The sequence below is a fragment of the Gymnoscopelus microlampas genome, assembly GCF_963454915.1.
Source record: "Gymnoscopelus microlampas genome assembly, chromosome: 21".
NCBI classification, from domain to species: Eukaryota; Metazoa; Chordata; class Actinopteri; order Myctophiformes; family Myctophidae; genus Gymnoscopelus; species Gymnoscopelus microlampas.
Genome location: NC_139958.1, coordinates 34,069,408 through 34,094,557, shown reverse-complemented (window position 1 = coordinate 34,094,557; position 25,150 = coordinate 34,069,408). Strand labels below are relative to the sequence as shown.

Genomic DNA, 25,150 nt, shown 5'->3' with positions numbered 1-25,150 from the left:
ATGGGGAGCATAGTCAGTTCCAGAATGGCAGCTCCCGTCAGTCGCGCAGCCATTCAGGTTGTTCGGCCTCACATCCCTCTGATCACATTTCCCAGAAGAAGCGGCATCCCAAAACCAAATGCCCAAGAGGCGTTGAAGAAAATAGCGGTCGACTTCCCATCACAGAGTTCTCCTAGTCCCCCTCCAGCCGCACCTCCATTATCAAGACCCCCGGGGCCTGTGACTCCGTCCCCTGGCACGCCGGACACGCTGGCCTCTATTCAGATGCTCCCTCAGAGATACAGGAGGAGACCGGTGACGGTGGAAGAGATGGACTACATTCAGCGTGGTGGACCTGAGTGACAATAAACAGTATGGTGACCCAGAAAACACGAGCATAGTCCTTATCTATTGAAGTCAGTTTGTCTTTATTTTGTTCCCCTGTACAAGATGACCCGGTGCCATTCCCACAACAGATGACATGCAAAATAATGTATGAAAATGTGAAGTTTATTCTTAAATGCTGTGTAAATATCCTGCTTGATTGTATTGAATCTGAACTTCAATTGCCATTTTAATAGCTTTTTGTGTTGTCTTTAGACACAACAAAGCTGTCACAATAGTGAAGTGGATCGGCAGCCATCCATTTCAGATGCGTTTTGTTTCAATTCTTAAGCTTATTTGCAAACATACCATCACAGTACCACTGGCACTGTACGTTGGTCTCTGCAACTTACCGGACAGTGTTGATCCTTTGGGCCTCCCACAGCAATAAATTAACCACCAAGAAAAAATAAACATGTGTTTGTGACAGTTCAAAAGTTAGATCCCAAAATGTAAACTTAGCACCACCATGAAGCTAACCAGTATACAGTAAATATTATTTTGTGTGAGTAGTGGGTGAGATTTTCAACCTATGGACAGCAAATTGCACATAGTTCCTCCTCCTGTTGTCCAGGTGAGGTACAGTAGGGTTGTGCGCAGAACATTGGAGTCGGTGTCAACCATCGGTCTGTTGACAGGTCTAGCTCTAGGGTCTAGAGCAGTGTTTCTCGAGGGGGTTCCAGGGGGTCCCCAGCCAAATGAGTTGATATAGCATCAGAAATCTGTTTAACCACTTTAACCCTATATATAGTTCAGATCAACTTTTTTTGAAAATGTTTGAATATTTGGAATACTTTTGAAACATTTTAACAACACAATTTATATACGGGGGTCCCTGGCACACAATATTTTCATATGGGGGTCTGTGGCTAAATACATTCATTTGGGGGTCCTTGACATGAACAAATTTGAGAACCGCCGCTCTAGAGTGCAAGGTTGTCTTTGATTAGCTGTGTGGTCTTTGATTAGCCTCTGAAAGCACTCCATTCCCACAGAGGGCTCTAATGATGCCATTATCAGTCAGGGTCAAACCACGTTTTTGTTGAGTTGAGTAGCAGCTATAGGGTGAGTTTTCCACACCACTCTTAGGACTCTTAAACTTGTTCAATTTTATATTGAAGAGTCAGAATGATTCTAGTAGGGAATGAAATCATGTTAAAAAAGAAGAATTTATGCTTTGGTAATGTCCATGGTGTGTTAACACCATGAACATTGCAAAAGCATAAATGTGAAATTGTTATCTCTGCAGAGGCCAGCACTTTATGATAAATGCTGTGGCATCGGAAGGTAGAATCCCCCCTGCTCAAAGTGTGTTCAGCCTGCAAGCTGCCTATGCTGTCTAAAGCATTCTAAAGAGTGAATTAGTGATGGGGGGAAAGCTGGTAATTGTTCATTACATAATTCAACATATCAGTGTAGCCTGTGTTATTTTATGTATAAATAAATTGCTATGTTCTGGCACCGACAGTGCCCAGTGAATTCACTTGAATGGGCGCCTTCATGCAATGTAGTGGTTTCCATGAAAATTAATGATGCTACCATTATGTGCTGGCTGACCAAATTGCTTTCCCCCCAAAAAATCCAAAGAATATCGTCAAGATTGGTCCCGAACAAATACTATCGTCCTACTTCCCCTAGCTGCTCCCAGATCTGTTGAAACAAGCATGGCACAAAGACACAATATACTGTATAATTGAACTACCTACCGCTTCACTTGACATAGGGCTAATAATGAAACTGAAACCGTGTTGCCACACAACATCGTAGTCTGCTGGGTTACATGTTAGGCGAGGTAGGGGAGAGAATCATAATTGCCCTTGTTTATTTGTAGGGACATTTTTTATCTTAAAAACATAATTCTCCCAAATGATCCGTATAGCCTAAAGGGCTTGGGCAGTGATTATTTCATCACTTAGTTTTGAGACTATAGTTATTTACTGTGAAATGATAATGTGATACAGAAATGGGTCTTCAAAGTAATGGAAGCTACCCGTAGCTGACCAGCTACTGAATCAACAACATAACTATGTAATCTGATCAAATTTCGTCTGTAGACCTGCGTTCCATCCCTACCCAATTGCTTCAGTTTCGTGCCCCCAGAAGTATCTTTAGCAAAATGCAGTATCTCATCATGTGTAGTTTGACTACTCCCAACCCTGTCTGCTGCAATTTTCTAATTAGGTTCCAGAGAAGTAGGAAGCAGTAGAGGAGAAAAGAGGAAGCAATCTCCATTATTCTCCACCCTGGGAGCACCGTCACTTTCAGACACTTTCAGACTGTCATTTTCCACAGGGAAATTAGACAGGATAGAAAGAGCACAGACATTGTTATTTTTTTTCATGTAAAGATATGGCAGTTTAAATTTCAAATATGAAAATGAAAATGTCTTTCTAACAAAGGTAAACGTACACCTGTGTAGATTGAGAGAGCCAAGTCTACATTAACCACTTATATACTTTGTTGACCCTTTGTTTTGGCTTGAGAGATACCGATTTGGTAGTACAGCGAGCTTGTAAGCTCACAACGCGTCACAACACTTTGCAGCGCTTTCTAGTCTGTGTCTATATACTACTGGATTTGTTTGAAGGCTCTCTGTGGCCAGAAACTGGGCTGACAACAGCACAAATCTGTTTGTTATACTGTACTTAAAAATGGACTCAGTTCTTAGCAATACTTCAGCAGCCAGACACGCTGACTGTCAAACTGACTGTTAGGCTGCTTTGACCATTAAAGGAATTCAACCATCTCCAGATTAAACTAACAAAAAGCCTCCCTGAGGTTTTGAGGACACTTGTCAAAGTTGACAAGCAATGGTGGGAAAGTGTAGGCAGAACCCCCTGTCAGCTGAAACCATGCTCTCTTTGCTCTCTGCTAAATTAGATTAGATTTCACTACTGCCAACTGCCTGCTTGTTATTTATGTGTGTTCTACCGATGCAATGCCTTGGGTACAGTGGTTCATGCCAGCAACTGTAAAACAATCACTCGTTGAGAAGGATCTGTTAGTCGATGACAAAGCTACATCCATGCATCACATTCATTTACCTCTGTACATTGTGTTGCCCTTATGCTGTTCAACACAGAGGAGTATCTGTGTACAGTAGGATGCCTTGTCAGGTGTAACCGCCTAAACCAGGGGTCTTCAAAAGGGTGTCTGGGACCCCTAGGGGGTCCTCATAGTTACTACAGGGGGTCCGCCAAAACTTTGTGTGGTGGGGAACATTTTAGCCGAAAATAGCCAATCTACAAGCTCACAACGCCTCGCGTTGTGAGCTTGTAGATCAGCTATTTTCGGAGTAGAGGGAAAAAGAGCAGACCAAGTACAGAGCCAATGGTCAAGTTGACTAAATGTTGAGGGTTTAAAGGATAACTCCCTGAAAATACACATTAACATAAATCCAGCTATCTATGAAAAAGTTTAATCTGCAACATGATTTTGTACAATATGTAGTGGGGGGTCCATGCTTCATCTCTCTCTCAGCTAGGGGGTCCTTGGCCTGAAAATGTTGAAGACCCCTGGCCTAAACCATATAGCCTACTTCTTTTGCCCCAGAATAGCGTTCATGTGGTTAAGCCATATTTAAAAAATAACATTGCGAAACGTTGTGAGCTTGTAAATCTGCTACTTTTGCTATTGTTGAAGATTTTCGAAATGTTTAGAATGATTTTGAAATGTACCTTCACCATTTTTGTATTTATTTATTTTATTTTTATTTGTAATTTTTTTTTTTTTTTTTTTTTACCCGAATCAAATTTCATGGTTACGATTCATCTCATCGATGGTTGGCTTGGAGCCAAACTTAAAACTTCATTATAAGGATTTCCTGCCGTATCTCCACTGTGTACTATCATTAAAGGCAGAAAAGCCCCCAAAAATATCTTAAAGGCCCGGACCGCTGGCGTAGCGGTCCGGGCACCTAGGCTACAATGTAGCCTAACAGCGCGTCGCGGGTGTGTTGAATTAAACACTTTCTTCAAAAGGTTGAACAAGGAGATCAATGTTTTGTTGAAAAGAAGTGCCATTTTTTTCTTAATGTCAGTATTTTCCTTATTGCTTGGCTGTAACAGAAATAAAGGAAACAGACAGTAGAAAGGTGTAAATTATGTAATATTCTCTCATTTGATTGTTTATGAAAAAATCACTCCCTGGTAGAATAAATCAGTACTTCAAATGCAAGCAATTAGAAGCACGACCGTCTGTCGTACAAACTCTATTTCCCCCATAGCCATTATATTATAAGAAAAGAAATGTACTCATAAGGTCCTCAATGACACCTCAGACTTCCTGTAGACAATTGTTAATCAACTTATTTTCAGCCGAGACAAAGGATTAGATCTGCTTCCAATGAGAATGTTATAGGGATATGAAATGATTTGTTAGATCTCAGGGAATCAAAACATTGCATTGCTGTTTTATCCCATCTGACTTTCTTTGTATTCCTGAACATCAGAATGTATTATCTAAACATTGCTTTTCTAACTCTCAAGTTCTCCCTGGGCTCTATCCTTGTCACCCTCCTTTTTTCCTTCTGCACCAAATGTCGTCATTGAAGATCTATATGCTCACAACACATCGTAATGCGACACATTGTAAGCTTGTAGATCTGCTATTTTCACCGAATGTTTGCCTACTTGTGCCACAAATGCAACCAGTTGCACCGCCTGTTGCGCAAATTCTATTTTCATCGCATCTCCCTGATGGCTGAACCCTACAACTGACAGCCCTGGACACAGAGTTGAACTTACACAGAATTTCACTGTGCAGAAACTCATCTTCAGGCCTATTGTAATTTGTCACTGTCTTGTCATGGATCTTGAATTTCTTGTGTGATCATCCATGTGTACATGGATGATCTGTCTAGGAAACTGAACCTGTGCAAAACTGGCTGTGTTGTTGGTATTACTGCTGTCAACCATCTTATGTACGAAGATGATTTGGTCTCTTTTCCCCGTATAGTGCTGGCTTACAACAGCTTCTGAGGATTTGTTCCCAGTATGATATTGATTTTAACATTAAGTATAACGCCAAGAAGAGTATAGCATCATGATTGTGCGAAGTAAAGAGGATAAAAAGGCAGTATTTCTTATTCTGAATAGTAACATTCTTGCAGTCAGATTAAGTACTGTGGTCATTGCATTGCATCACTGATGATCTCACAGATGACAAAGACTTGGGGGTGCCTACCTGTCAAGCTCTTTTAAGAGATTGAATACATATATGTGTCGATGGACCTTGAGTCAGCAATAAATATTTGAATTGAATAAATGATTCTGATTCAGCCTTAGACTCAACAGGCAGTCTTATCAGTATTCTGTGACCATGAATGTATTATCCTATACATTTTACAGTACTCTCACCTTCCATATTTTTTATGATGAATTCTCCCCTGTCTGACTGTCTCAGACTTGGCCTCAACCCCCATTCTTCACCCATCTAGCTGGCTTCTTGGAGCTCCTTGAAGGCTTGTCTGTACCTGTGTCTCTGACAAGCACTGAGTGAATTCCTTCATTAGCCAGTAGTATAGAGTTCACACACACACACACACACACACACACACACACACACACACACACACACACACACACACACACACACACACACACACACACACACACACACACACACACACACACACACACACACACACACACATTCAGAAACACTTTACGTGAATGTGTGTGTGTGTGTGTGTGTGTGTGTGTGTGTGTGTGTGTGTGTGTGTGTGTGTGTGTGTGTGTGTGTGTGTGTGTGTGTGTGTGTCTGTGTATGTGTGCATGTGCAACATTGCCTGCATTTACAGTATATACAAGTGCATAAGTAGTAAGTATTATATATTGGGCCTAAGGTCGTTCGCGTGGTGTACCAACAGCAACAACAATTTCAATTCAAATGAAACTCTAAACTAACCTATAACCAAGTGACTCAGAAGTCATCTGATCAGCAGGTCCCCGGGGCGATCCTGGTTCCTTCTGGCATTGAAGAAAATGAACACCTAAAAAGCGCCTTGCATTCAAACTGCACTACATTAAACCGATGGGGCAATCTTGCAGATTATGGAAGATATTAGACTCTGTCTTGTTTTGATAGGGATACGCAGCCTATACAGTATGTATAATTATGTAAAGCACTTTGAATTGCCTTTGTGTATGAAATGTGCTCTATAAATAAGCTTGCCTTGGAGTGAATAGATGTACGAAATTCACACATCGAACAGTGTCTGTTAAAATTTGTCCCACACGCCGCCTGATGTCTCAGGGATAACTGCCATTGTCAGACGTTATTCTGCTTTGACCCCATGCCTTTGACAAGATTAGACAGGCTTCTTTAATGCCTTTCTCTACGTGGAATAGAGGTCTTTAATAAAACACCATCTTCCAAATGATCTGAAAAGAGCAGGCTACTGTGATTTATTTCACTTCCCTCTCATATCCTAGGCTGGTTTGGAATCTCAAGCATGTCATCCAATTTGAATAACCTTTTAGTGTAGTTATTTTCCAATTCAGACCTCATTTCCTGTGATTAGCACATTCCTGGAGAGACGAGAGGCCAAAGTCACGCTTGTCAGGATCTATCCCCTTGACTGACTGTGTGCCTGTGTGAGCGTATGTGTACTGTATGTGTGTGTGCGCACCCACCGGCGTGCATCTGAATGTCAGAGTGTAAACACACAACACACACACACACACACACACGCACACACGCACGCACGCACACGCGCACACACACACACACAAACTCACGTGTGTATTACATTTGTATTACAATACTTGTAAGGACATCAACCATTTTAGGACGGTAATTTCATGAATGCCATATTTATTTATTTATTTTTGTCATTTTTAACCCTTTAACTAAAGCTGATCTTCAAGCTCACAACGCATTGGCTATTTTTGATGCGGAACACCAGCGCACAGCTACGTATAAATTGGGCATGACTTCAACTCCCAACCTAAATCCTAATCCTAACCCCAATTTGGATCTTTTCTTAATTTTCCTAAACTCAAAACAATTATTTATCCATGAAACAGCCATTTCTATTGTACCAGGACATTTTCCCTCACAATGTCTATTACACACACACACACACACACACACACACACACACACACACACACACACACACACACACACACACACACACACACACACACACTGTACTAACTAGATCATTCCATTCAAATATGTGTATATAGTCCATGACTTAATTTATTAACCATGCAATTATAAAATGCCATAAAAATTGAATAACTTACAGTAGGAGGGAAAATGGTCTATGTTTTATGTATTGTATGTGTGTCCGAAGTTGTGAATACTAGACGATGTCATGTACAGTATTGACACCAGTATTCTCCTGGAAGAACAGACAACTCTGTAGGGACTGACTGGTGTTTTACCTGTTCACCGCTGCAGTTGGTCTGCGGGTAGGCTGGCCTGGCCCTGTTTCCGCATATACACACCCTGAAGTACCTCTTCCGATTTGGTGTAAAAGGCTTGAGTTTGTGCATCATACAGTATAACCACAATTACCCCACCCAAGCCCCGACAAATTTGATGCTATACGTTACATTAATACATCATTTTGATTAATCTTTCAACATTGGTAGACGGGGTCATATATTATTCATGTGGTCTGACCCTGGGGCTGTACAAAATGTAGTGCCTCCAGCGAGTAGTAAAACCCAAACTGCTTGGAAGTGTTTTCTACATACTTTTCTTTCCCAACTAATTTCCACTTTGCAGAAGCCCTGCTACAGCAAAGAATTTTATTAGAGCAAAGCAAGGCAAATTTATTTGTATATTAAACTGAGTTACTGTGAATTAAATAATACAGTAATACGTATTCTTTTACTGTCTCTATTCCTGTGTGTGTCTCTGCGTCTACTAGCAATTCTTTGTCTTTAAATTGGAAGTCATTTTCATGTTTGTTTGTTTTCTTTGAGCCACTGTATTGTTGCAATATGCATTGCTATTTCAACATGTGGTATTAATTCTCACATGTTAACTGTTACCCTGGCTGGCCTGGTTTGGGTGACTCTGAGGTGTGTGTGTGTGTGTGTGTGTGTGTGTGTGTGTGTGTGTGTGTGTGTGTGCGTGTGTGCGTGCGTGCGCGCACAAGTGCGCATGTGCGCACTCTGCCTGGCCCAGCATATTTCCCGTGGGGTACCCATGCTCATATACCTTGGAGGCTTCTCGTCATTATATCTATCCTTACCCTTCCACTATTGCCTCTGCCCATACATATAACTTGAATTATTCACAATAGCCCAATAGATGACTGTATGTGTCCTCTGCTCTATGATTCATTATTTAAATGCTGTTCCTGCATCTTTCAGTACACGGACAAAGACCACAGTCAGTGTGAACCCCAGCATGATGGCAGCGTCCCTGTAGGAGCTAAACGAGTGAAAACAAATGTTTTAGAAATGTATTTCTTGGTGTTGCGTCGACATAGGGTGGCGCTGTTGAGCGCAGGTATATAAGTGTGAAGGTCACTGCAATAGAGTACCGAAGTCCTGACGTCACTCCTACCCCTGGGGTGGCAGTGACGATAACCTCAACATGTTTGATGGAACGCATTGATATTTTTGCAATTATAATTTTTTTAACATTTGTACAAGAAAATTTAAGACTTGAGCTTGTTACTAAATAATAACTACGGTATATTGGATCCATTAAAGTAATGGTTTTGGACATACAAGGTTTCTGCCCGACAGCATCGGATTGTCATCTAATGGTCATGAGAAATTAATTTAAAAAGAGGGAGACAGTAATAGACAGATGGGGGGGGGGGGGGGGACAGGGAACAAGAAAATACAGAGAAAGGCAGAGTGATTAACTACAGAGAATGTATGGAGATAGTCGGTGAAAATTTGAGAAGGGACCTGACAGAGAGTGAGGCAGTAATCCAGCTGAGTGTTTAAGGAAGAAAGGCAAGGTAACAGAAGCGAGAATTGATGTAAAATTTCCTCTGTCCATCTGGCTTTCATCTAACCCTGTCTTTGGAGAGAATAGAGGAGCATCTAATTTGTTTGTGTCTGTGTGTCTCTGTGGGTGTGATGTCTAGAAAGAAAATCCTGAATTATGTGTCGCTCCAAACAACTTAACTACAAACAACACAGTCACAGGTACAGACAGACTTGTGCACGAGTCTCCATGGGCATGTGGTTTGATGTGCTTTCCTTTTGTTGTCTGGTTGTGTCTGTGACCACAATGTAAGTAAGTAAGTAAGTAGGTCGGGGAGAGGCTTATTGTCGATATCAGTCGAGAACGTGCAAGCCGTTATAATGCGCTAGACCCCTATCCCAGTACTTACTGCAGGACTTGCCTCACCCAAGCCTAGCTACTCATACGCTGAGTTTCCTGGGATCGAAAGCCATGACCTTGTGGTCCAAAGACGAGAGCTCTACCGACTGAGCAACCCGGACGCTTGCCTTGATATAGAAACGTTGAGCCGCATAATCAGTCCGCAAAACATGTTTTGTATGTCCTTTCCTCCTCTCTGCCCCCAGCATCCTATCTCTCTACTCTTTCCTGTCTAAACAAAACATTTGGGTGCATACATTTAGGAACAAAAATGCCATAATGTTGACTTGAATTTCTTCATATTTATTAGTTGAGGTGCCATGAAGTGGCAAGTGGGGAACTATTGTAGGGACGTGTATGTTGATATGTATGTCACTCTTATATTTATGTCACTGTACGCAAATTTGGTCACCACAGGTTGGTGAACATGGTAGCCTACAACTATGTGTGACTCGGCTGGAATAAAGTGGACCCCTGGTATTACAGATGAACTGGTTTCTGTATTAACCGGTGATATATCAGTGGTTACTTACAACAGCAGGGGTGCCATTTATAAAACTATGTAGGGATTCCATACAAAATGTTTAGACAAAGACAAAAATGCATTTGCTAAAAAGAAAATAATTAAATGTTTTATGTAGGCTACAAGTATATGCAGCATGCAATTCTCCCTTTATAAAGTGTGCATGTGTGTGTGCATGTGTGCGTGCATGTGTGTGTTTACACCTTGCATCTTACACCATTTTTGATTTGTCTCTAGGAAGCTCACTCTTCCCCTCGCAAACCATGGCAGGAAGATCATTTTATATGTCCTTGTATATGATTAAGTACTTTGCATTAGAGCAATGGTTGTGGTTGTCAAACATGTTTGTGCCACGGACCACCAAATTGATATGTACGTGGCTGCATATCCCCATCTGAAAAGATTTTGTGCCAGGAACTCCTGGCCCTGATTATCTCTCTCTCTTCTCTCTCTCTCTCTCTCTCTCTCTCTCTCTCTCTCTCTCTCTCTCTCTCTCTCTCTCTCTCTCTCTCTCTCTCTCTCTCTCTCTCTCTCTCTCTCTCTCTGCCTATTTTCAAATAACCGAGCTGTAAAATACGGTATAAAAGTTATCGTTAAGTTAAGGTCATAAAGTACTTATTTTGATGCTTTATTCATTTTGCTAGGGACACCCTGGAACCCCCCTGGGGGTCCCCGAAGCCCACTTTGAGAACCACTACATTAGAGCAAGCGTTAGAGTGGAATCTTCCAGTGTGACTGACTAATGGCAACTGATGTGGGGATGAAGTGTCTGCCGTAATGAGGGAGGTGAAAGAGAGATAACTGGTGATACACGACAGATGAGACAGACCGCTGAGACGTGATTCAATGAAAACACAAGCATTAACTTCAATATAAGCTTTATATCGCTGCTGTCGGGTGGAAACCTTGTAAGTCCAAAACCATTCCTTTTTTATGATCGATTTACAATAGTGAAAATAGCCGATCGATCTGCTATTTTACCTGCTTGTGTGCGACACTCTTGTATGATAAAGTAGGGCATTCATTTACAGGACAAAAAAAAACATAAAAGGATGAAATATGGAGATACAAGGTTTCTGCTTGACAGCAACGATATTTACATTTCCTGGCCATGATGAAAAGTAATGTGAAATCCGACCAATAAATAATAAAGAGAAAAATAAGTGCACCACAATCACAATTTCAATCTGTCATCTCTCCTCATGAGGGCTCATTCTGGTTCAGTTGGAAGCTCCACCATCTGGATGTCACGATAGATTGGTTGCTCATGAGAGAGGAGTGAGAGAATGACTGTCAAAACAATGTCCTGCATATTGTCTCTGAGAACAGTGAGACGAGGAGGCAAAGTAGACGGAGGGAAAATGTAATTACCAGCAGAGGCCAACATTTATTACCCAGACAAGTTGTTTACTATTATTTTTCATAGATTGGTATGTTTGCACTGCAGCATTTTATAATAATTAACTGAGTTGACCCATAAAATCAAATACAATCCATATAGTTTTCATTTAACTGGTTTAGGGTTTTAACCACCATAGCAATAGATATACAGTTGTATGAACTAGAAATATCTGGCTAAAAAGCCTTCCTTGACCAACATAAGAGATTAGCATAAGCATGTTGCACAAACCATTACCATGCCTCAGGGTTAGTGTTGTAACTGAAAAATAATTAGCCACACAATAAAAAGTCTCAATATCACTAGTTTTGTGGATAGCTTTTTGTTGTATTTTAGTGTTTTTTAGTGGTAAGCTACATGTTCTTTTGATTGACAAGAATAACTTTGTTATGTACTAGTAGTAGTAATTGCCATCAAAAACAGTCCCAAATTGATTTTACACTGACGACAATCTCAAAATAATTGGTAAAGGAAAGTGTGTATGTTTTTCTTTCAGTACCTTGTTGTGTATCTCCTTTGGGACAAAGTTAATACAGTACTGTATGTTATGATATGCATGCCCACATAATGTTTTATAGCGGATATGAGAGCTATAATGTGGATGAATCTGGGTCATGGAAGGATGGCTGTAACTTTGGTTGGGTCATTTGTTGAAAGAATACCTCCAGCCCCCCCTGGCTGGTGTGTGTTTCTGCCATTGCATGACCTTCCTATCTGCTGCAATTTTCCTTCTTTGGAGCTTTTAATAGAATAGAATAGATGTCTTTAATATCCACAAGGGAAAATCGTTTTGCTCGGGTCAATGCATACATTCAAGACAAGACAATACATAAATATACACCACAATTAAAACACCCAGCAAAGTACTTTCTATTTCTATATTCTATAAAAGGTAAAATTCTAAATGTAAAAGGGTCTTTAAAAGAAAGCAATGTCCTCTCCACACTTGTGGAACGCCCAGAATGTGTGTGTGTGTGTGTGTGTGTGTGTGTGTGTCTGTGTGTGTGTGTGTGTGTGTGTGTGTGTGTGTGTGTGTGTGTGTGTGTGTGTGTGTGTGTGTGTGTGTGTGTGTGTGTGTGTGTGTGTGTGTGTGTGTGTGTGTGTGTGTGTGTGTGTGTGTGTGTGTGTGTGTGTGTGTGTGTGTGTGTGTGTGCGTGCGTGCGTATGCATGTATGTCCATGGAAGCTATTAGCACACTGAGTCCAGCTCATCCAGGCCTTCGTAAGGCAGGCGCCTGGATGTAAGGCCATAAAGAGGCACCATATATCTCCTACCCGAGGGACCTGGAAGTAGGTGATGAGGTTATGAAATAAATAAGACTGCATTGTAATGGCACTTTGATCCACGCTGATGGACGGCCTCAGCTTTGCTACTGTAGTTATGTGTGAATTATAGTTTTGCCCCCATCTACTTAATTAAATCAGGAGTAGTATAGCCGACTTTGCTCATATTTGACCCCCTTCCACCCCATCATAGACTAAACAAGCATCAACCGTTATTTTCTTTTTCTTTCTTTCCTTTTTGTCAACTTGCTACACTGAACCATGTTCCTCCTGTCATTGTTCCAGTGTTCATGCATCATCACAGTGCTACCATGTTATGCGAGTTCAGTTAATGCACATTTAGCAGACAGCGGTTTTGTTGGAAGATCTCGATACAAGGTGTAATTTTCAAGGTTGTGCACACATCCCATTGCTCCCCATGGTTGTGTTTGACCACTTAAACACCAGCCTGTATTCTGGGAAAACCTTCACAGACAATAGAAGAACGACAAGCTGTTGCCCATCAGCTATTTTCAGCAAAGATATTTAATGTGGGCCGAAAACAGAAAATACACTAGCATAGAGCCCTGACGGACTGCGCTCAACAACGTTTGGGGTTTAAGTGGTTAATTGGGTGGTAAATGTTTTTTTGCTGTGGTTCACATAACTAATGGATGGTTAAATTCGTTGCTGTATTTTTTTTATGATTCTTTTCAGAAAATAAAGCCTGTAGTCAACACTACCCAATTCATAATAGAAGTTGATTTGTGGAGATTATTTTGTAGAGCAGGGATCTTCAACAGGGGGTCTGGGATCCCTTGGGGGTTCTCAGAGTTATTACAGGGGGGCCGCCAAATATTTGTGTGATATGATTTTTGTTTTTACATCAGCTATTTTTGACAAAGAGGTATAGGTGTAGAGGGGAAAAGAGCAGACTAAGTAAAAAAAAAAAGTTTAATCTGAAACACAACTTTATACAATATAGAGGGGGGTCCTTGCTTCACCTCTCTCTCAGCCAGGGGGTCCTTGGCCTGAAAAAACGTTGAAGACCCCTGTTGTAGAGCTAAACATAAGGTAGCTTCCGAGATGATCCATTTCAACTCCAACTCAATGGTCTGTTAGATCAGCTGAAGGGTGGCCACGAGAGGAATGCTATAGTGAGTCTTGACTAGACTGTAATCCATTCTCTGTCCTAAACTAAATGTTTGATCAAGAACTATCCTGAACAGTCACACGCTGACTTTGTATTTTGATTCGACTGTATTTTGTATTCAACAAACAGATTTGGATTAATCTGTTGACTCCAGAACCTGTTCTTATTCTAGTATTCCTCAACATTCTGTGATGCACCACTCATGCACATTGTTGCTAGGTTACACTTACAGCTTTAAGAGACTCTCACAGCATCCAATGGACCACTCAGCCTTTTGGCAGCTGGTGCTTAAGATGCTCGAGTTCCACATCTGGTAAGAAAGCACAGTGAGTCGTCAAGTGAATAAAAAAAGTGTGCTTTTGCTCTGTTCTTCACATCCTTGCATTGTTTTGTTAACAGTCAAATCAGTGTTAATTTAAATTTGACACACGCGTGCGCGCGCACACACACACACACACACACACACACACACACACACACACACACACACACACACACACACACACACACACACACATTCCGCTTCGTGTTCAGAAATGCAATAAGGATCCACAGGGAGATAGAAAAGAAGATGGGAATGTACATGTTAACCATGTCCCAAGGAATGCAGCACACCAGTAACATTACAGATTTTCAACTAATAAAGACACAAGACCTGTTGTCTGTGTTGCAGCCTGCTTGGAATAAATACTGACAGTGTGCAGTTTAACATTCGTGTTAACATCTTTGAAATAAGTCTGCTTAAGGACCATAGTAGTTACATTACTATATTGAACCTTTTAAACCAATTAAATGGAGATGCTTTAGCTCATCTAAGAGCTGGCTGGATGCCTGGTTCTGTACATAGATGCCCTCTGCATCAACCTCGCTTAGAGAAAGTAATTAACAACATGAACCCTAGCATCCCTATTGTGGGCATGACGTAATAGGCAAACATTCAGAGAAAACAGGCGAACGGTCATTGAAAATAGCACATTTTGCAGATCTACAAAAAGAAGATCTATATGAATTCATTTTTTTAGACGTCCCTATTCTTGTCAGTCAAGTTGCGTATTGTTGTAAGCTTATGGGTATGTTTGAAATGTTCAGGGGGGAAAAAGGAGGGGGCCAAGTGTAGATCCGTGGGGGACCCCAGTCAAAAAATTATAAAGGGTTTAAGTGGTTAACCTCTATGTGACTAGCCTGACACTCAGCCTGAATTTTCATTTCGTTTCACTCCATTATTCAGTCTGAAAGCCCTCTCAGTGCAGCCGTCTTCTGAGATGGGGGCGTGGCCAAAGTGGGACTCTTTAGCGATTGATTCATACTGGATTGGGCCGGGCCGCCGGTTAGATTTTCAACCGAGAAAACTCCGCCTTTTACAGTGTCACCAGACCCTGAATGCGAGGCTGGTGATTTCAGGGGCTGGAGCCAGGCTACTATGTGACCATTGCTCATAATAGCCATTGTCCTTTACTTTGCTAAAAGTTCTATCCTGTCAGGTTACAAAGCTGCAGTACACAGTACACCCAAAAGACTCATTTAAATCTGCTTGTTGAAAGGGCAATGTAGAGCCAGTGATCACCTAGCTCAGTGGTTTTCAACCCTTTTCATATCAAGGTCCATTATTTATTCGGCATTTGAGCCCACGGACCACCATTTGATTAGATTTTGACTCAAGGCTTAGAATATTTTGTTATCGTTGGATGCGATTTTGTCCACAATTCCATGCTGGACCCAATAGAGAGATAACAGGCAAACGTCGATCAAAATAACAATCCTTCTACATTCTCTATTTGTGTAGACTTCTTGTACATCAAGTAATGCAGATGTTTAACAATAATTTAAATTATTAATATTTTTTACGCTCTCAAGAGTTACAGATCTATAAGGGTCCATTTGGTTACCAACTCTCCATCTTTTAGCTGGGGACCACCTGGAACCCACTCAAGGACCACTGGTGGTCCCCAGACCACTGGTTGAGAACCACTGACCTAGCAGATTGGCACGATCCATCTTCAACTGTGATGCCCTCTTCTTCTGGCATTATGTCTTTAGAACTGCAGCTCCGTTGAGGCGAGCCAGGCCACTGTGTCGATCAAATCACTTTTGCCATTTCATCTCTTCAGCCTATGTTGATCCACAGCAGACACTTTGCAAAATACTGAATCTCAATAGTAAATTTCTACACTTTCAAAATGACACACGGAGGAGTTTGCGATGAGGGACAATCGTCCGTAACCAGCAGTCATAGTAAAAACTAGTCCAGTATATTCAGCCAGACTGAGCAATCACTCACTTCATCATGTATTATCCTGGGAGTACCAATAGTTTCTTGCTTCTTGCTTCTCTCTTTTTCTCTCTCAGACTTGTCATTCTGTCTTCCGTTCAAATTCTGTTTGACATTCCCTTTCACATTTATTCCCTTCTATCTCATTTCAATCGCTTCCTATTCTTCTGTTCTCCTGCCTGTCCCTCCAGTCTCCTCTAGAGCCCAACCCATGACAGATTTTGGGATCTGATGCTAATGTTTTGAAGAGTCCTTGTCTACCGATTACCGATATTTTTTCTAACATTTTGTCAAAAAAGTAGATCTATTCTAATTACATTTGAAACACTTTGATTTGATTCATATTTTCAAAATTAGAAAATTCAAAAATAGCCGATCAAAAATAGCCGATCAATCCTATTAAAATTGCCTTGAGGGCGGACGCTGGGCCGATGGTGGGCGTCACAAATTCAGCCTATGTGGAGAGGTGGAGAGGTGGGCGTCACAAACACGTTGGGTGAACAGTGGATGGTGGGCGGTGACTGTCACAAACGTAACATGCCTTACATACATGGGCATATACTGAGGACAAGGATGTCCATATATGGGCATGAAAGGGACAAAGGACAGACAGATATAGCGATGTCCGTGTATGGGCATAAAAGCGACACAGGCAGGCAGACAGACAGATACAGAGATCGCCATAATACAGTATGGGCATAAAAGGGACACAGACGTACAGATGGGTACAACGGATACAATGGGTATTGCATAACCGGGTGGGGCATGCATTCCCAACTTCCATCGTTCCCAACTTGCGCGGTCCCCGCGTAGGCCAGTGCCCGAAATGATGTGCCCAAAATTGGGACAGCAGGTTGACGTCAAAAAAGTTAAGTAATGGCAGGCGTTCTGGCTCCTGTCTTCTCCTGTGCTGCCCCTACCTGCACAGCAGATGGCACTCTCCCCTCAGGCTCCATCCCATCCTCTTTGTCTTGTGTTACACCTGTGTTGATTGTGCATTGTGTTCACCTGTGTCATTAGCCTGTGTATATAAGCCTTGCTCTCCTTTGCCCTTCCTCTGTATCATGCCTGTCTCAATAACTGAGCTTGGTATACACAAAAATCTTTCCTGTGTTTTGGTCGTGTCGTAAACCATGACATTTTCATCATTTTTATCTTTCTCTTTCAATCAGGCATTACATCTATTGTCAGACTCTCTCTCTCTCTCTCTCTCTCTCTCTCTCTCTCTCTCTCTCTCTGGTAAGTTCATGTCTGAAGGACTGGTTTTGAAAATTCCTGTGAGATGATGAATGATAAAGACAATTCATTTACACCAATGATTTGAAGTTGTGTACATTACTTGTGTCGCGATGCAATGCGCGGTGAGCTTGTAGATTGCCTATTTCCGATATTTGTGAAATATGTTGTTAAACTATTCCGAATTCTGCTGGGGACCCCTGGAACCCCCTCAAGGACTCCTGCCAGTCCCCAGACCCCACTTTGAGAACCACATGCTTTAAAATGACTCACTACTACAGTATATCATGAACCCCCTGTGAGTTCCAGACGACAGCCTGAGAGGCCGTGTTGCATAGATCAGGAGCTGTCTGTCTGCTTTCACCATTTCTCCTCCAGTTTACAGTGTGTGTGAAGTAAGGAGCTGTTTGAGTAGATTATGACATTTTGCATATTATTTTTCCCTGCAAGCTGCAGTGATCAGATTGGTCATGGATCAGGGAGCTGATGGCTTTAGGCAGAAATAGATATTGCATGGCTTCTGGCTTCCTTGGCTTATTACAAACCATTAAAAGTCACTTTTCAGTCTCCCTGCTTAATGCTATTCCCTTCCCCTGAGAGGAGTTCTATTTGCCAAATGGAGCTCCAATCACAGCCACGATAACTCCTTAATGAAAAATAAATGGAAAGTAAACAAATTAAAAAGAATCGGCACTCATAAACGAAGAAAGCAATCATTTGACCACGATCACTTTTATGGGTTCATCCATTTAGGTCATGTAGAATTCCATTTCTTAGGACGTGATTAATCTAAAAACATAAGTTAATTGATGCCTCTACAGTGCCTCATTCTCTCTGCCTGGACAAATTAAGCCTGTGAGATTATAATGATTAAATTTGACTTCAGAAAAAAATTGATTCAAGTGGTATTGTGCTCACTCTGCAACCCATTAAATGTTAAATTCATAAAAGGGTGAAAACAAGGAAAACAATGTGCTTTACATTAAAATAAGAACTAAGAAAACAAGAAAAAAATCTTAAAGTACATAATAAAGTTACATTAAAAATGAAATAAAACGCCTTAAGTACATAATAAGTCTCTCTCTCTCTCTCTCTCTCTCTTAAAATTGAAAATTGAAAATTCTAAAATGAGGGAAGTTTGCACTCTAAACTTAAGGCTTACTATAGGGCTGAAAACAGGTGCGAGAGGCCAGCATGATTACCTGTCTGTTGTAGTCTGAAGTAGTCTGTTTGGTGAAGAGTCACCTTTAGATTTAATTAGTTATAATTTAGTCTCAAGTACCATATAAATGGTATGTTGGTAGCCATTATAAGCACTATTGTATGGTCATAGTGTAGCTGACTCTTGCCACAGCTTTCCTTCATCAGTAGATGAAGAATTAATGAATCATATATACTGGTATAAAATTAGTTTACTTTTGTCAATATCCAAACATGCTATTATTTTCTCATTCTCTCCTGTAGTGATCTCTGGGGCTACACTGCGTCACATTAATTGCCTCGTATGAATCACTGCTCGGGGTAAATAATTTGGCCTTGAGAAGCAATTATTTACCAGCAACCTTTTCATGACAACAGGGAAAGAAACAATCAAAAGCACTTTTATGTTTCCTAAATTAACTCCATCTCACTCCCAGCTGGATCCTCAAACTCATCCTCATTATTCTTGGCCAAGCTCCTTATGTTGTGTACAAGCAATTAAAGCACATTACATTCAAACAAGACTACTAGGCCCTATTTTGGGGAAACATTCAAGCGGATGTGAACGTGGCAGTTGGGGCGTGACAGCAGACTTTTGTTATTCACAGATGGAAAACGGACAGACAGACCGACCGACCGACAGTGCGGACAGGGAGTTGGTTGAAAACACAGCAGGTGCTTCTGGTGGGCCTGCCCTAGGTCGCTGGCTGTTTTCTAGTCTGTGTTTTGGTTCCTTTGCACCCAGATAGGCTCCAGTACAACTGAATTCTAGCACACGTTGAGTTCCTTCCACAGCGAGGTCACTCATGGTGACACTTCAGTACACAGTGGCAATTTAGCTTGCAATGAGTGGTCAGCAACTGCCATATCAGCTCTAGTGCTGATAACAGTTTTCATGTGTTAGAGTGGGTTCAAGCATTTCAGTGTTTACACTTTATTACAAGTCAGTCAGAAAAAGAAAAGAAAAAAAAATCTAAGCTCAAATAGTCCAGGCTTTACTTACTGTATATAATAGTTAATCAGCTATTGTTTCTGTATTTTTCAAATGCTCTTTCAGTTCCAGCCTGGATGACAGAGCAAGGAGACTGCATGTTCCCAGTTTTAGCACGGATACTGACAAGTGGCCTTTTCCCATAGTCAGATTCATTTAGTGTTACACCACGCTTGACTTCCACCCACCGATTTGACTAATGAAAAATCTACCCAGACTGATATATTGGCTACCTATGTTTAACTGCACAGTCGGCACAGTGAAACATAAAACGGATTGTAAAGTGCCGTCTGTCTAAGTGGAGTGAAATGTAAACTGAGGCTGAGGTGTAGAATATGTCTGCTTTACTACATGGTCAGTGCAGTGAACCGTACAGCAATATTAAAGCACCAAATGATTTGTCAACAAGCTACAGTGTAGCAATTATACTATATGAGGTAAGATACTGGTGGCATATAGGCTGTTCATGTACTGTCTCTCAATCATGATCAGATCGGCAATTTCCGCTATTTGATGTACAACAAAGTATATACTGTAGGGTTTGAGTGCTTAATAAACCCATTTGAAGCTAGTATAACCCCTCAGGGAAGATGCTGATATGTGCCACAACCCAGCTTTATGTGCACTGTTGTTGGACCGAATCATTATGATTGCGTTGGACTGAGTAAACTGGTTTAATTGGCAAACCCAGTGTACAATACACAACCTTGAATTGATCATACTGTACAAAAGCTCGCTGTCTCTCATGTTTTAGTGTGTGTTCCGTGTTGTACACTGTGTTGTAGTAAAAGAAACAACATGTAACCATTTAGAATGAGTCACAGTGGAAAACTGTGCTTCAATTGGGGGATGCACAGTAGACGAGGGTTCAAGAGTTGTACACCTGCTATATGGTCTGGCCCTTTTCCAGTTTTGCCTCTGGCCATAAATCAATCCATTGCACTGTGCTATTTGAGGACCATAGAGCACATTCTGTATTATACCTGTACATTGCTTCTATTGATTTTAGTGGACTGAACTTGGCGGTCATTGGGTTGTGTCCCAGTTGAGGCCATTTGCTTCCTGTTCAGCCGGTAATTGTTTCCTGTCCGAGGCGGAGGGCCCGACATTCTCCTGCACAGAACACCCCGAGGAGCTGTTGTTTCTGGGGAATTTGGCAGGGAAATTATACCTGCAGTTCTATAGTCTCATTTGGTGGACTTTATGCTGTTCACAATGGCCGCACCACGGTGGCAGGGAATAAATCAAAAGGACGGAGTAAGCAGCAGCAACACCCTAACAATTCCAAGGTGTCAGCCAGCAGTGGCAGTCATATTTCTGACTCCCAGAGAGACACTAGAGAGGTGCACCTGTGGTTAGAGCAGGTTCCTCAATACCAGTGGTGGACAGCAACAAAATACATTACACTTGAGTATTGTACTTACGGTAAAGTTGTGTTATGTAACTTTTTTAGTGAATAAAGTGTTTAATTTTGACCTATTTCTACAAGCTCAAGCTTGTAGATCTTCTATTTCCACTATCGTTTATATTTTATGAACATTTCTGGAAAAACCTTTGAGTCTTTTGGAGAAAGTGTTTGCATTGATAATAAAAAGAAAATATACTTTGGAATTGAATACTTAGGTGTTTTTAAAAACGTGCACGCACGCACGCGCACACACACACACACACACACACACACACACACACACACACACACACACACACACACCATTTATACAGTCTATGACACACACACACACACACACACACACAATTGAAAGTAACCGATTTTTCATCTGTTATGCCACTCTTGTCATCAATAAAAGTTGGTTTCTATTCCATAAAAAAACACACTATAAAACAGTCTGCAATCCTTCCATTTCAAACATCTGCTCGTCATTAAGAAAGTGTTGCTGTTCTCTTTCTTTGCAAGAAGTCTTTTTCATTTCTTTTCAAGTGTTAAACAATATATGTATATATATATATTTATTTATTTTTTGATTTGAAGGCTTTTGAGTCCATGATGGAAGTTTGTATTGGTCACGTATTGATATTATCGTATATCCTCTGTAAGCTGATCAACACAGCACAAGCCTACTGAACCATGTAGCGATCTTGGTTTCATGAAATGGCTAAATAAATTCAAGCTATTATTATTATTATTACTAGACCATACCCGGTCGACGCATCCGTGGGGGGATATGCGCACATGATCTGGCAACCCGGGAGGCAGTTCGTCCCATAGCTGGGCAGCCCCGTAACCATGGCGACAGTGTTTGACACAAAAACGCTAATAAGAAGCTGAGATTTGGTGAAATTGAAAAACGGGCTTCACAGTTAAGTTCAGATGGTAATGGTCAATGGCTGTGTGCAAAATCAGAGCAATTGCTCCAGCCACTGAGGAGAACCGGGTATCTTCACGTACTCACCACCGTACTCACCACTACGCCCTTACTAGAATTATAGTATGATAGTATTATGTAGAGGACTGTTTATTCTCCAGTTAAATACATGTACAAATACTCTGTCCATCGGCATCTCTGCGCACGTTTTCTGAAAGCGTACAGATACAAAACTTATGTATCTGCAAGGTGCACTTGTTCAAAGTTTGTGAGCAATGCTGCTTGCTTTCTGATCGTATAGGTATACAGTACATTCAGAACAGTTGTGTAAATGTCACTTTAGGAATTTTACTAAATGTACCAGTTAAATAGGAAATACAGTAGACAAATGGTGCTATATTCTGACTTTCTTTATTCCTTCTTTGTAATGAGAAAATTGCATGAGCTGGGAGCTTATAACGTTCTTTCAAGAGCCATTATATCACTTATAACTGAAAAGTAGGCTGTTTTTTTCGCTCACGCCTCCCAGCAGTATAGAGCACGTACAACAGTAAAAGTGCAATTACAATGGAACAATCAATCCACACATTCTGTTTATAAGAGAATGATTCTGGTAAACGGCAATCCTGCGTTTGGGATGGTTGACTCAGAGCCACTGGTACACAGTAAAATCCTAGTGTTAATGTATCCAAAAGAATGGAACGCTCTCAGAGTTAAATTATCAGCCACGATTTTACACTGTATTTTTGAGGGGCTGTATGATGAGGAGTATACAAATGTATCCAAAAGGAGCCTGGAACCAAGGGTACATTTGAGTACATTTATACACTCTCTGAGTTAAGTTTGTTTAATGGATAAATGAACACTGAGGATTTTACTGTGTGCTGTGTTGGTCCTTTCTTTTGTCTTACTTGAATATATAGTTTTCATAGTCTATCATGTATTGTTTATAACATGTTCATGACTGTGAGTGTGAAACCTGAGCAAATGGACTGGGGAAAAACAACACTTATTTCAAAAGGAAGTTTTCACCCAGCAGTAGTGCAATTTTCTCTGTGGAAATTGAAGTCTCATTTTAGCAAAAGGAGAAAATGTGGTTTTGTTGAAGGACACTTCAGCATGGCAAATACAGTGTAATGTCTGTCTCAGTTTCCAGTGGTGGAAATAAATAAGTGCCTTTATTCAAGTAAAACAATTTGGTGCAGGAGTATTTAAATTGTTCAATAACTTATTGTAATTCAAGCTCACAATGGGACCCGGTGTGAGCTTTTATTCGGCTGTTTTTGGAAAAGTTGGAAAATGTTTTGAAAAAATGTAGTACTTTTAATTTGGCACTGCTCGTATATTTTCATGCCAATACTTTTGTACTTTTAATGAAGTAACATTTTGAATACAGGGCTTTTACTTTTAACAGAGTATTTCAACATTGTGTTATTGCTACTTTTACTTTTTATGATTCTGAGCACTTCTTCCACACAAACTACCCCTTTACTGCTGTAAAACAGTCAATTGGAAACTGGAATGGCCTGATTGGCCTCTATCTGTCAATGTGTTGACTGTGGACTGTACACTTACTCCCCAACTTGTCTGAAAACTCACCTCTTCAGACTCACCTCACCCTCCAGCACACATTACTGTCTTTGCATCTGCACTTGTTGCCTATATATACTGTAGATAGTGTGATGGACTGAGGGGAATGATTGAAGGCTGCTACATTCCTGCTCATTGGCTCCATAGACAGCTCCAGACACACACAGCCAGGCTTCTGAAAAACTAGGCACTGTCTGCTACCCTCAGTTTGTGTGTGGCAGCTGGAAAGAGAAGGGCTTTTGGGAGACACCAGCTCAGCAAAGGAGGACAGAGCTGTCTTCAGACCGATAAGCCAGATAACGGCCCAGCCTAATAGGGACCAGCCTTTCAGTTATGTATTATATTATTGATGAGTTTTCTATTTATTTATGTTTCTGTTTTGTTCTGAATAAAAGTCCCTGGCCATTGTACTGTGGGGGACAGCAGTTCTTGCCTTTCCTGGATTTGATCTTTGTGCAACCACACTACTCCCCCCACCAACCCTTTCCTATTGCCTTTTGTTATGTTGTTTGTTTGTCCACAGATGCCAAGAATTGTATTTAGATGGCATGGATGCCAGGTTCTGCTATCCCACTTACTTCGTAGTACTTTATTGCTTTATTGACCTTTTACCCGGCTGTTGGTTGACCAGAGTTCATGCTGCTTGCTCATGGCATATTCAACCTTGTAATTCACTATGGATAAGAGCATCATACCGGTTGATGAATTACAAAGTTTTACAAAGTTCTTACAAAGTTTTACAAAGAATTTCAATTCTTTCAAAGTTCAATATGTCATGAGTAAGCAGCATGAACTCTAGTCAACCAACAACGTACAAAGTAAGTAGGATAGCAGAACCTGGCATCCATGCCATCTGAATACAATTCTTAGCGTCTGTGGACAAACAAACAACATAACAAAAGGCGTACAGACATATTCCCAGTATTTCTGAGTTAGAAATACTCCATACGAAGGTTAGGGTTCACTAGCTTGACCAATGCCACTTTCAACAGTGTTAGTATGTTGACTGACTTCATCTCACAGGACCAGAGGGGGGATTTCAAAAGCAGAGGGTTGGCCCTTCCCACCCAGCAAATCGAACCTGCACCCCCTAACTGACCCCTGATTCTATCCAATTCATTTGGATATCCACAGCCACTTGAATCCATTACTTGTGTCATTTCTGAGCTTCTAGCTCTGAGGCCTATATCAATGGACCCCACACAATGCAATGACACATAATATATGAATAAGTATTAAGTTTTTATTTTATCTAAAATAACATAATTTATCTAATTTCCTTTTCATTTCAGAAACAATACATTTAGGAATTGCACTTCTATGCCCTTTTCCCTATTTCACTGCTCAAGTAATAGATGACATCACACATTGTTTTGAATTATACATTTGACTGCCTGCCAATAAAAACTAACGTTGAATACATGTACATGTACATACATCTTTCACTGTTTTCTGGAATCATTCCAGAAGTAGCAGTCTGCCAAGATAGTGAATAATGCTTTTAAGTGATGCTAGTGTTTTGGAATAATGTTCAATC

At 40.9% G+C, this 25,150-nt stretch overlaps 1 protein-coding gene across 1 annotated transcript; it reads left to right on the top strand.

The window, feature by feature from the left end:
• On the top strand, positions 1–342 carry LOC311037920 (alpha-ketoglutarate dehydrogenase component 4-like; the record flags this gene model as incomplete). The annotated part of the gene is made up of 1 exon (XM_084047216.1): positions 1–342. One exon carries the CDS (start codon positions 1–3, stop codon positions 340–342), a length of 342 nt encoding a protein of 113 aa, XP_083903342.1.
• Positions 343–25,150: the final 24,808 nt, after the last annotated feature.